This window comes from Diplotaxodon limnothrissa, linkage group LG7 (genome assembly GCF_057381915.1).
Source record: "Diplotaxodon limnothrissa isolate DT_005_m linkage group LG7, D_limnothrissa_male_GT1.1, whole genome shotgun sequence".
In the NCBI taxonomy this organism is placed as follows: Eukaryota; Metazoa; Chordata; class Actinopteri; order Cichliformes; family Cichlidae; genus Diplotaxodon; species Diplotaxodon limnothrissa.
In genome coordinates this window covers 54819143-54832228 of record NC_140602.1, presented here as the reverse complement: position 1 = coordinate 54832228, position 13086 = coordinate 54819143, and the positions used below count along the sequence as shown (strand labels likewise).

Below are 13086 nucleotides of genomic sequence, written 5' to 3'. Positions count from 1 at the left end.
TGCAATATTGTTGGCACAACAGTATTAGTAAGGCGTGTGCATGCACGCATGTGTTTGTATGCAAGGGATGAAAATCGTTTTAACTGGATGTGTACGCGCTGCGGTCGTCGGCGATCTACGGCCCATATTGTTAGTGCTCCTTTTAATTGCAGTCTTGGTGTTTATGCACAGGGTGGAGGTGAATCATCTCTTAGGCATACTAATACACATCAAAGGTTCATATCTGTCAGCACTTGAGGAGTGTCGGACACTCATGTGATGCTGTTCGTGAGACCGTGTGGATGAGCTGTTCACTGTGATCCTGCACCGTGACACTGAGGTAATCCCTCACAATAGGTTCACTCATTTGATCAACCCACCCACCAGGTTTTCAATGGGACCCTCATTTTGCTTCTTTGTCCTTTTAAATTATAGAGGACTGTCAGGTAGCCATGTGTCATGACGTTTAACAAGAGGTGGCGTAATTACTAGATAATAATGTATTACTAGGGTGTTGTGCAACCTATAGGATAGGTTACTGTCACGGAATGCTAACAGATGTAGTGTAATCCTAAAGCATTTACCACAAAGCATTCCCAACTTTGTATCGTCTGTGTGAATGCTGTAAAGCTGAAGCTGTCTGCTGAAAATAGCTGAAGAAGCTGAAGTCAGTATTTTAAAAGTAGTTGAACTTGTAATCATTTTGCTCAACTTGGCAAAAATGTAATAACTTGGCAGAAATGGTAAAACACAGCATAAGTATTGTAATTCAGCATAAATGTTAATATTTAGCACAAACATAACAGTTTGAAAGAAGTGGTGTAACAGTATAACTTAATATACAGTAGTATAATAGTAGCAGAAATAGTATAATTTAGTAGAAAAGTAATAACTTAAGCAGAATATTGGAAAAGCAAAATGGCCATCTGAAAAAAGCTGAAGTTTTCTCAAAACTACTTGCTTTTCAACTGTGAAAAATTGGCAGAAACCTTAGAAAAGGAAGAACAGCCAGCAGATACACAAAATTACAAATATGGACACATATGAACACACACATGCACACAGAGACTCACACAAACACACAGACATGGAGCACGGAGGGGCCTGTGTGGATCTATGCCAGTCAATGAGTCTGAACTCAATTTGAATCCACCAATCAGAGAGGCTGTGTACTTTTTCCCGCCCAAACAGCTGCACCTGCGGCAGCCGTTACACTCACACAGACAAAGGCTACATCCACACGTACCCGGGTATTTTTGAAAAATGAGATTTTTCTATATGTTTGCACCTTTCGTCCACACATAAACAACGTTTTCGGTCACTGAATTGATTTTTAAAAACGCCTGCCAGGGTGGATATTTTCAAAAACTCCGTTTTTGCATTTACGTGTGGACGAGGAAAACGGGGAAAACGCAGCGTGAAAGGTGTGCGCCTTTTTTGACGTCACACTGTGCGCCACATTATTGTTTCGGTGAAATGGATTTCTGCAATGGGGGACAAAATACGGTTACTACTCTCTGCAGTGTTTAAATGCTTACATATACACGCACAATTACTATCCCTCCACATATAGGGCTTTGGAGGGGCACGACCCCTCCCACCATGACAGTAGGCCAAACAAAGCACGCAGAAGCATCAGCTATGGTTGTACGTCGGTTGCAACGTTAGATCACACGATAGAGAAGGCAAGAAGCTGGAAAATGGGCTCTCTTTTCATTGTTTCCCCTCCTGGAGGCAACGGGAGGGATCTCATGTATCCGATATTACTAAACGAAGACCTTGGATTGCAGCGGTCAGATGAGCGGATATCAAGTTCCCTGCCATCCCCAATTTTTTGTTGGTTTGCTCGCGGCATTTTCTTTCCGGTGAGTTCTAAATAAATTCATATCTCTCTTAATAGGCTTTTAGTGTTGTTTTGAACGTGCACGCGCGAGAAGGGGGGGCGCGAACATTTTTCTTGTAAAACAAAGGGGGGCCTAGCAAAAAAAGTTTGGGAACCACTGCACAAGGGTAAGGCAAAAAACAGCAGATATTAAGAAAATGTTCCATTTTTTTTCATTTGAGATTCTTGAGTTTAGACATTTAAAATACATAATTCCTCTCTCCCAGTGGTTTAAAGAATATGAGCTACTAATATTCATTCAGATGTGTTTTAGCTCTAAATTTTCTTTTGCCATTAGACACTTTTTCTTATGTACATTTTCAAGCTGTTCAGCTAGTTTCCAAGTTCTTCTGTGTGAATTTCAGTTCTGCGCATTGGCTGTCAGGTGAATATTTCGTTGTATTTCAGCCCATTAAACATGTTTTTCACCAGAGATTTCAGCAATTATAAAAATTCAACTCAAACTATTCAGCTATTAGCTTTCACACTGCATTTTCTACAGGAAATGCATTTTATATACCAGTTTCAGTTACTGTTGTTCATATGTTAACAGAATAAGTTCAAACTGTATTAAAAAATAATACAATCAATATGTTATGTTACTGCACTACACTTACTGGACTTGTGGAAGCATTTTGAGAACCATAAGACTCTTACAAATGTTTGAAAGAAAAAAAATTCTTTAATATAGATGGGAGACTCGTGTAGAAATATGAATGAGTTTATAAAATTTGATTTCTGTCATGGTGTGCTGTGACAGGCAGGTTGTAGGACCCAAACACAGGACTCTTACGTGGAATGAAACTTAAATCGGCAGCTTTTATTGCTGGAAAACATTTTCATTAGAGATAAACGTCACAAAAAACAAACCAAAACCTCAAGACTCAAGAAACTAAAAACTAAGAAACAAGAACTAGGAAAACAAATCAGGAACTATGAACAAGAATTAAGTAAAGAACACTAAGGGGAAAAAAACACACCCAGCCCACTGAAAACTAAAGAAACCCTAAAAACATGAACAACAATCATCAAGCAACATATTTGGACAGTCTCGGTTGTTGTGTCCTTGGACAAGATACTTCACCCGTTGCCTACTGGTGGTGGCCAGAGGGCCCGGTGGTGCCAGTTAGGGGTGGGTTTTTATAATCGATTTATCGATTAAAATCAATTCTGGCTTGGATAACGTAAAATCGATTCATTAAAATCCTGAATTGATTTTTTAATATAAATTTATTTTGCCTGAAATGCCAGAATCTCAGGTGAAATCTCACAAAATTTCAACCACCACCAAACAGCTAAGACAGTAAATGAGAGCAGGAACACAGATTCTGCACAAAGACTTAAACACACAGTGCGACCCGCGGATTAGAATCAGTTAGCTGTCGGCTTTCTCACGGTCGGGGCTGAAAGCCGACAGCTTGCTGATTCTGATCTGTCGGCGGGTCCGCGCTTTGTGTTTACGCCCTTTATGCGCTGATTCTAAAGCTGTTAGTTTGATGTCTCTCCAAACAATATTGACCGAACCAGCAGCAAAAGAAGATCCAAACTGCTTCACATAAACATTGTCATGTATTCACTCTGACTTTTACTGTTTTGCTTCGACCACGATGCACAGCTCTCTCTCTCTCTCTCTGTACTTCAAGAACAGTTTCCCGTCTAAAAATCTGTTTTCTTCATTATTCGCTTACTTGTTATGCACAAGTCTACCGTTGTTTACAGCGCTGTCGGCCGACTTTTTTTTTTTTCTTTTCGTTTTATATACTTCCGAAAAGAAAACCTAATTTCTGCCGTTCAATACTGACCAAATTTAAACTTTTTAAAATTATGCAAAATGCTTAGCTGTGTCTCTAATAAAACCGCTGTAACTTCAGATTACAATCATGTGTTGATTAATGGTTTTCTTTCGTTTTTGATGTACTGCAGAATATTTTTATAAAATCCCAGGCCAGGAAAATCACCTTCATGTTTTTCTGTGTTTTATCTTCAGCTACTTTGACACAAAGGCATCTGCTGTGATGCTCACACCTTTGATAAACTCTTGCGTGTGTCAGCTTCCTTTTTATAGATACAAAAATATGTAAATGTACTGATCTGAATTATAATATTTCTGTCAAAATTTCCCAGATTCAAATTGAATAGAATCAAATTAAATCGAATCGGAATTGAATCGATTCTAGAAATCAGTGACGATACCCAGCCCTAGTGCCAGTGTCCGGCAGCCTCGCCTCTGTCAGTGCGCCCCAGGGTGGCTGTGGCTACAATGTAGCTTGCCATCACCAGTGTGTGAATGTGTGTGTGAATGGGTGGATGACTGGATGTGTAAAGCGCTTTGGGGTTCTTAGGGACTAGTAAAGCGCTATACAAATACAGGCCATTTACCATTTATATTTACATATTTACAGTTACTGGAACACCAATACTGGGTCGCAGACCCAGTACAGTGACAGTTTCAGTGTAAGTCAGTGTCTTTTGGTCTGCAACAACAGCAGAACAGAGTTTTAAGTCTTTTGAAGAAGCCATTTTTCTTCTTCTTATTGAGCTGAAGGTCTTTGGACTTCATACTGGGTTCAGGAAAAGGTTCCTCACAGGGAACATCAGGAACTGACCCAATTTCCGAAAGAGATCCTTTGATCTCAAGATCTTCGCCGTTAAGACTGGATTTGGACTCTGCAAAGGGTTCCTCACAGGGAACGTCAGCCACTGCAACACTTTCTGAAATAGGCCCTTTGATCGTAAGGTCTTCAGCCCTCAGACTAGATAAACTTTCAGCAAGAAGTTCCTTACCGGGAACATCAGGCTCTGGCACACTTTCTGAAAGAGGTCCTTCGCTCTTAAGGTCTTGATAACTCCGACTGGATGCCCTTTCAGCAAGAACTTCCTCACAGAGAACGTCAGGCGCTGGAACACTTTCTGAAAAAGATCCTTCGGCTAGTGGAACATCTGCCATTGAAAGACCGTCAGAGGAGCGTTCTTCATTTGTGTTCTTCACATCAGGAAGAGTTGAAGGGGGCTCAAACATTTCAGATATCCGGATCATTGCTACATCAGCAATGGTCTTAAGCAACACTGGTGCAAAGTTTGCAATTTTGATCGACAGAATTTCTTGAGGAAATTTGTGTCTGATCTCCGTCAGGATGCTGTCGACCATATTGTCTCGGATGGAGCGGGTGAAGATGGCCTGTGTTTCAATCGCCGTGAGGCTCTTGGAGACATGATCCAAAGTGGCCTTGATGACACTTGTGGATAGGATGCTTAGAGTCTGGGAGGCCATGTTTAGGAGCGGACGAGGAGGAAGCTCCCAGAAGCCCTGGAGAACTACCTCGATCACTACCTCCTGCACGGTGAGCATTTTGGTGTTACGCTGTTCTTGCTGCGTCTTTTTCAGGACTTTAATGTAGTCCTTCACCATGCTGAGGAGTTTAGGTGTTCTGTAGAAAAACATTATAAGAATGATCTTTTAAACATATTCAAAGCATCACTTAAATATTGAAACACTGTAGCTGGACTGTTAACCCTATAATGCCCTTTGTATCATACTTACATCACTTGTATCATACTTTGTATCATATATACATGAGTTTCTGAGACCTCAATCTCATCAACATGATCAATACTTGCCATAATTTCAAAATGTTAGGGACAAAACTCTTTTTTTTGTCTAAAGTTAACATTGTTGTTAACAGGAAGTTGCCAAAAACACCCAATGTATCAAATGCTATATAAAAAAATATAATAAATACATAATAAAAGTATATCATACACAACATGACATAGCAAAAAAACAAATTTGTGGATTTTGTTTAAAGGGTTAATAAACATCTCAGTTCCAAAAAATCAGAATTTTCTGGTTATTTTTTTTGATGGGTTAATAACTGTATATTACTGAAATTTATGGCCTCTGGGAACTGAAGAAGCATTCTAGCTTGAAATTCAACGTCCCTCATTTTATTGATGATGTTCACCGCCCATACCTGAAACAGAAAACACATTTACAGTACAGTTATGTTTAAAGGTTATGTGAACATAATGAAAAAAAGAAATTTCCAAATGAATACAAGTCTTGTGAGTTTTCTAGTCTTACCAGCCTTAGAAGAGGTTTGGCTTCCTCTTCTTCAGATTCCTCTAATTCAAACTCCCATAGCCTTCAAAATAAAACTACAGAATTTATAACAGTAAAATAATAATAAAAAACATACAAACCAAAAATCAAGTGTGTCATTTTTTTTTTTTTTTTTTACAAACAACTGACCAATCAACTGGAATATATAACTTTTTTTTAAAAGTTTTTTTAAGCTGTTAACAATGGTGGACTCTCACCACATTTCACCATGTAAAAAAACCCCCCAAAAATCTAATCCTTCTTTGTTTTAATGTTTTATACGCTTTGAATTTTCCCCCTATTTCTGGATCTGCACTGACTGCTGTAGCACACTGTGTAGCAAACAATGAAAGTTTCTGTCCCTGCTTGTTTTTTTCTGTTTCTTTATACCTCTCAGGTGCAACAAAGAATAGCTCAGCAATTGGAGCAGTTGCCACAATCGTGTTCCAGTCCACTCCCGGATGTTTAAAGGCAGCAGACATGGTGCCTCCTTGTTTGAACAGCCTCAAAATCTTGTTATACTGGGTGACCACTTGCTTAGGATTGTGGACTGCAATTGAGAGAACATAATCATTAATGTAATGTAATAGTGTAGTAACGTACCACACCGCATGAAAAATCAAACTGTTGAGTTAATCACTTTACCTCTTGTTCTTTGTTTTTGGTCATGTTTCTTTGCCCTTCTTCCTCTTCTTCCTGTCTTTATCTGATAAAGTTGTGCTCATGGAGGAGTCAGAACTCTCACTAAAAGACCCATCAGAGGAAAGTGAAGATATGCTCAATACCTTACTGGAATCCTGGACAGAACTTGTGGGTTCCTTTGAGAGAGCTAGTATAACAGTTAAAAAGACAACACAGACAACTCTTGTGATTTTCTTCTGTCTGCTAGCTGTGCAGTTGGGGCAACAGTCACACCTAGAGAAAATTAAAAACAAAATGAGACTTGGCTACAAATAAAATTAATAAAACAAATACAATAATAATAATAATAATGTACACTTTGTAGACTTTAAATAACAGTAAAAGCATTACAGTGATTGATAAATAGCCTACAATGGTAACATTACAAACTATATTTAGTTATGTATTTAAAAACTGGCCAATTTGACTATAATTATATATTAACGTATTTCAAACATAGTGCATTAGAATTGTACAATGTAGAGCATTTATTGTGAATTCATATTGCATGCAGCAAAATAGCTAGAGAAGGACTGACAAACTAAATTACAAAAAGCACAATTATAAGTTACAGCCCAGAGTAACACCAAAGGCGATAATCCTCATTCAATCCTTGAGCCAAGCCACAAGAAACGACTAATAAAATAAACTGAACAGTGTCATGATCCTGGGTCCTTTTGACCCAGTGTTTTGTGTTTTCTCTTCTTGCGATTTTGGTTCTGTTCTTCTGTTTAGTGTTTACTCTGTTCTGCTCGTGTGTTCCTGTATCTAGTCCGCGTTTCTTAGTTTGTGTCCTTTCATGTGTGAGTTCCTGTTTTATTGTGAAGGTCTGCGTCTTATGTGTTTTCAGTTTGCCTCCCTAGTCTCGTCACGTTAATCACTCCCAGCTGTGTTCCCCACCTGTGTGTAATCTCCCTGTGTTCTCTGAGTGTATTTAAGTTGTGTCTTCTGTCCTAGTAGTTGCTGGTTCGTCTGTGTTGTTTCCCCTCGGTCTCCCTGCATCTCTCCATGTGTATTTCCCCGGACCTCCCTGCATCTTCGTTTCTGGTTTGTTTTGTTAGTTTTACCCAGTTTAGGTTCCAGTTCATGTTCCCAGTGCCTTTGTTGTTTGTATTTCCTTCGTTAATAAATACTCACCTGCACCAGAGCTACCGCGTCCTGGTCCTAAATAATTCCACACGGCTTGCCCCGGCAAACCGTGACAGAACAGTGTTTTTGCCGATATCTAAAGCTTAAATGTAGCTCTAAGCTAAGCTAATTGCCTAATAGCAGCTAGCGAAAAGCTACCTGCTAATAGGCGGTGGGTGTTAGCAATGAAATAAGCTAATACAATGAGGTAAAAAAAAATACTCACCACTGGTAACACCAACATCCATCTTGTCCACGTTATTATAGGGCTTTGGAGTTGACGTCACGCCGCAGTGCATTGTGGGATCGCGGCGCCATGTCGGAAGGCCACAAATCAAAACAAACACACTGTGTTGGAAGCGAGACTGCCAGAACCTTGCTTAAAATCAACGCAAAAGACAAAGGGCTGTATCGCGACCGATTGCACCCAGACGCCAAGAGATGGTACTTGGAAAAAATAGCATGCATCGGTAATGTGGACCCGTATGAAATAAGGCAGTGGAGTGGAAACCCAGACAGCCTACCGCCGTTGTCCTATCCCGATATCTTCGCTTACCCTGTCTGTGGAGTCAGCGCATACACGGCGAATCATTTTCGGAATTATAAATTCCTGGAGACACACATCTAGTTCACAAACGGTTGGGTACAAGATTTGGCCGTTTTTAAGCCTCCACGTTTTGAGTACGTTGACCATATGACCAAGATACAGCCAGGTTGCCAGCTGTGCGTTGCCATGTAAATAGTTTGCATTTCATGTGTATGTACTTGCTAAGTACAGGTGAACAGATCTTGAATAAAAAAAACCCCCATACTTTTCTTTTCTGTTTCATATTTCATATGCTGGTTTGCCTGCAATAATGCCAAATAATAAGCTACTCAGTCAAGATGACGTGATTCTATAGCATCACACATTACGATGTTTTATCTAATTATCTATGACCTCAGCGCATTCGAAATACACTAAAAGCCTATTAAGAGAGATATGAATTTATTTAGAACTCACTGGAAAGAAAATGCTGCGAACAAACCAACAAAAAATTGGGGATGGCAGAGAACTCGATATCCGCTCATATCGGATACATGAAATCCCTCCCGTTGCCTCCAGGAGGGGAAACGATTAAAAGTGAGCCCATTTTCCAGCTTCTTGCCTTCCCTATCGTGTGATCTAACGTTGCAACCGACAACACAGCATGTACGAACCATAGCTGACGCTTCCGTGTACTTTCCTTGGCCTACTGTCATGGCGGGAGGGGGCGTGGCCCAGCTCCCGTGACATCACGCTCCAAAGCCCTATTCCCCCTTTTTGCCCAGGTTTGCATGCCGGATCGGTTTGGGCTTTCGTATTCATAGAGAAGCCATTAATCCAGCTTGATTATGACCTAGAGGTGAGAGGGCACAGCGTCGCGGTCTCCTATTGGTCATGTAGGAAGCAGGAAGTAGCAAAAGCGCGGCTTCCTCTGTGGGCTTAACAACAAACTGGCTAAAAAATGCGAAATCTCACGCAACTGAAAAATCTAATTAACGAGGAGATGTCGAAAAGAGGCGCACTGAATCTTATAAAATATCTTCAAAGAAAAAAGCTACTTAAAAGAAAAATAAAATGCAAAGTCTGCTAGCAGACTGGATGGAATGGAACTGAAGAAAAGGATGAACAACGGAGACCAATATGCTTGGTAAGATATCTATTTTAATTTTCATATTATGTTTTTAGACTCAACTCCATACAAAGTGACACACTTCGTGTAAAATTCATTATTATTATTATTATTATTATTATTATTATTATTATTATTTGTTTTCACACAAAAATTCTCCTTAAAACGAGCTAACAGGGAACCTCTTTAACATGTTCTATCCCTGCTAAACCTGACCTTACCCTCCTGTCATGTTAGTGCGTGTCTTCGCTCCTCTGTCCATGCAGAGGTGCATGGAGCACCTTGGACAAGGGGGATAAAAGCAGCAGTAACAGGGCACTAAGCCCCTGTGTGTGGTCTCATTTACAATGACTTGTACATACATACTTCTGTCATAAAATAAAGAAAAATCAGTAGCCCATTTTAAGTATATTAAAGTCAATTAACATAACATGTAATTGTCTGGCAAATTAAAGTAAGTGAAGTCAGTTAGATTATCACCTTAAAGACTTGTCATTAACATTACAACTACACAGAGTCCCTTTTATCACATTTTCCTATTATTTTTATATTTCTTATTTTCTTATTATCTAACATAACAAATATTTTCTTATTTGATAAAAAGACTCAATGGTAAATTGAAGGATAAATTTATAACAAAACAAGGAATGACAAAATTTGTATGCAAGTGCACATTAAGTTTAGTTTAAACAAATACTTATTACATATATTTAAACATACATGTTTCATGTTACTATTTTGAAAATAGGATCTGTAGTGGAGCAGCACATGGTGGACAAGTCAAACAAACCTCCGTCAGACACAAGGCCTATCTTGCGACTTGTGGAGAAAAGATCTCGAAGACATCTTGTTCCTGTGATTACCCTTCATGTCTGGATTGGTTCCTCAGTGATAAGTGATGAATGGCGGGCCTATCGTGTACTCCCAAATTTAGGGTATGAACACCATACTGTTAACCACACCAGGTGGTATGTTGACCCTCATACAGGTGCCCATACCCAACATCTGGAGAGAGCCTGGAGGTCTTACAAGGAGCAAATCTGGAGACTCGGGGGTAACAGAAATTATATACTACTGTCAGAACACCTTATAGTTATTGAGTGGCTCGTGTAACCCTGATATTCAGTGTTTATAAAACGTATGAAACTAGTATGTGTAGTACATGCAGAGTTTATAGTATTATATAGGGTATGTTAACCATCTACTTACCTTTTACCAATGATTTTGTATATCACTGAACATCCTGAAATGACTGGTTTGTAACTGATGCAGAGTAGTGTTTATAAATGATTAATCATGACATTAAAACATGACAACATGATTAATAAAAAGTGTTATACATTAGCTTATTCATCATGAACAAAGAGTTTAAAGCAGTGCTTGTAAACTATTAATTGATGATGTGAAATACTTTGTAGATGCTGTAGAGATAATTAAGTAACCATTAACTAATGCTTAACAGATGATTAACTAATGCTTGATAGTGTGCAGTTATTATAAAGTGTTGACTTAACAGAAACATAAAAACATAACAAGTTGTCATCCATCCATCCAGTGGTTGGAGCCTATCCCAGCTAAAGATAAGACCCCCTGGAATATTGCTTACTATATGCTGATGTCCTTAAGGACCAAATATTAACAGCAAGCAAACATTTTCATATTACAGTAGTAGTAGCAGATAATAAGTATGTTTCTTCCTGTTAAAGGGGAGTTTTTTTCTTCCCACTGATGCCTAGTGCTTTTTTGTAGGGGGCGACTGATTGATATCTTTCCATAGTCCAGAAAAGAACAAAACATAACAGAACATCAATTTGAGTTATATGAAAGAGGATATGCAAGTTGAGAACTGAGCAGTATAAATCATTTTATTGCTATAACTCTAGAACACTTTAATATATTTGACACTGATAAATGCTTCAAAGACATTACAATAGAAAAACTAAAATAATGATGTAATGGCAATCAGATAAGGGCAAAAGCTGCTCCCAATGTGTCAATCATGTGAATATTAGCTAGAATATTAGTAGGAAAAAATAGCTGTATGAATTTTTGTATGAATGAGACATGTGGTATGAAGTACTTTGAGTGCTTAAGTACAGTAGAAAATACAAGAACCAGTCTATAACAGTGTCATGTTTATATTCTGTACAGCACATTATGGCAAAAGTTCTCATAGTATGAAATTTACCATCAGTATACTGTTAAATAACAATTTCACGATGGCATACGGGTGCTATTGGTTTGCTGTAGTCTTACAGGAAAAATATTATAAAACCAAATGGGGAATCTTGTTTTAATCATTTGCAAATGCGATCAACCATACTGGTGCAACATCTTTATAAGTAGGAAGAATGATAGCCAAATGACAAAATTAGACCCAAGTTAAAACTAACTGGAAATAAGATAAGATAAGATAAGATAACCTTTATTAGTCCCACACGTGGGAAATTTGTTTTGTCACAGCAGGAAGTGGACAGTGCAAAAGTTATGAGGCAAAAATTAGAATACAATAAGAATAAATACAGTACACAACTGTACAGAATAGAATAAAATAAAATACTATATACAGTAGAATAAAATAAAATAAATATACAATAAGATAAAAATAGAATACAAATACAAATACTATATACAACTGAGTAAAAATACAACGATGACAGAAAGGATTATTGCACTTAGTATTATTGCATATGTATGGATGTGTGTGCTTGATCAGTTAAAGTCTTTATTATGGAGTCTGACAGCAGTGGGGAGGAAAGACCTGCGAAATCTCTCCGTCCCACACCGTGGGTGCCGCAGTCTCCCACTGAAGGAGCTGCTCAGTGCTGTCACAGTCTGCTGCATGGGGTGGGAGATGTTGTCCATCAGGGATGACAGCTTAGCCGCCGTTCTCCTGTCACTCACCACCTCCACTGGGTCCAGAGGGCATCCTAGAACAGAGCTGGCCCTTCGGATCACCCTGTTCAGTCTCTTCCTGTCCCCAGCAGAGATGCTGCCGCCCCAGCAGACCACGCCATAAAAGATAGCAGAAGCCACAACAGAGTCATAGAATTTCTTCAGGAGTGGGCCCTCCACTCCAAACGACCTGAGTCTCCGCAGCAGGTACAACCTGCTCTGCCCTTTCCTGTAGAGGGCGTCTGAGTTATGAGTCCAGTCCAGTCTGTTGTTCAGATGAACACCAAGGTACCTGTAGCTGTCCACAGCCTCAATGTCCATACCTTGGATGTTCAGTGGTTGCAGTGGAGAATGCTTGTGCCTGCGGAAGTCTACCACCAGTTCCTTGGTTTTACTGGCGTTGATCTGGAGGTAGTTCAGCTGGCACCAGTCCACAAAGTCTTGGGTCAGACCTCTGTACTCCTTGTCGTCCCCATCAGTGATGAGGCCGACTATTGCAGAGTCATCAGAGAACTTCTGCAGGAAGCACTGGGTGGAATTGTGGGAGAAGTCTGCAGTGTAGATGGTGAAGAGGAACGGAGCCAGAACCGTTCCCTGTGGGGCCCCCGTACTGCAGACGACCCTGTCCGACACACAGCCCTGAGTCCTCACATACTGTGGTCGGTCGGTGAGGTAGTCCAGGATCCAGGTAGTGAGGTGATGGTCCACTCCAGAGTTCACCAGCTTGTCCTTTAGAACCGAGGGAAGAATGGTGTTGAAGGCACTGG

The 13086-nt window shown here is 39.6% G+C and overlaps 1 protein-coding gene and 1 pseudogene across 1 annotated transcript; both read right to left on the bottom strand.

The window, feature by feature from the left end:
• Positions 1-4310: 4310 nt before the first annotated feature.
• Positions 4311-6183, bottom strand: LOC146629252 (uncharacterized). The gene is made up of 4 exons (XM_085357123.1): positions 6179-6183; positions 5943-6003; positions 5735-5832; positions 4311-5289 (listed from the first exon to the last, which is right to left on the bottom strand). The coding sequence occupies exons 1-4, from the start codon at positions 6181-6183 to the stop codon at positions 4311-4313; spliced, it is 1143 nt and encodes a 380-aa protein (XP_085213249.1).
• A 1-nt stretch (position 6184) lies between these two features.
• LOC146629251 (uncharacterized) lies at positions 6185-8068 on the bottom strand (annotated as a pseudogene).
• Positions 8069-13086: the final 5018 nt, after the last annotated feature.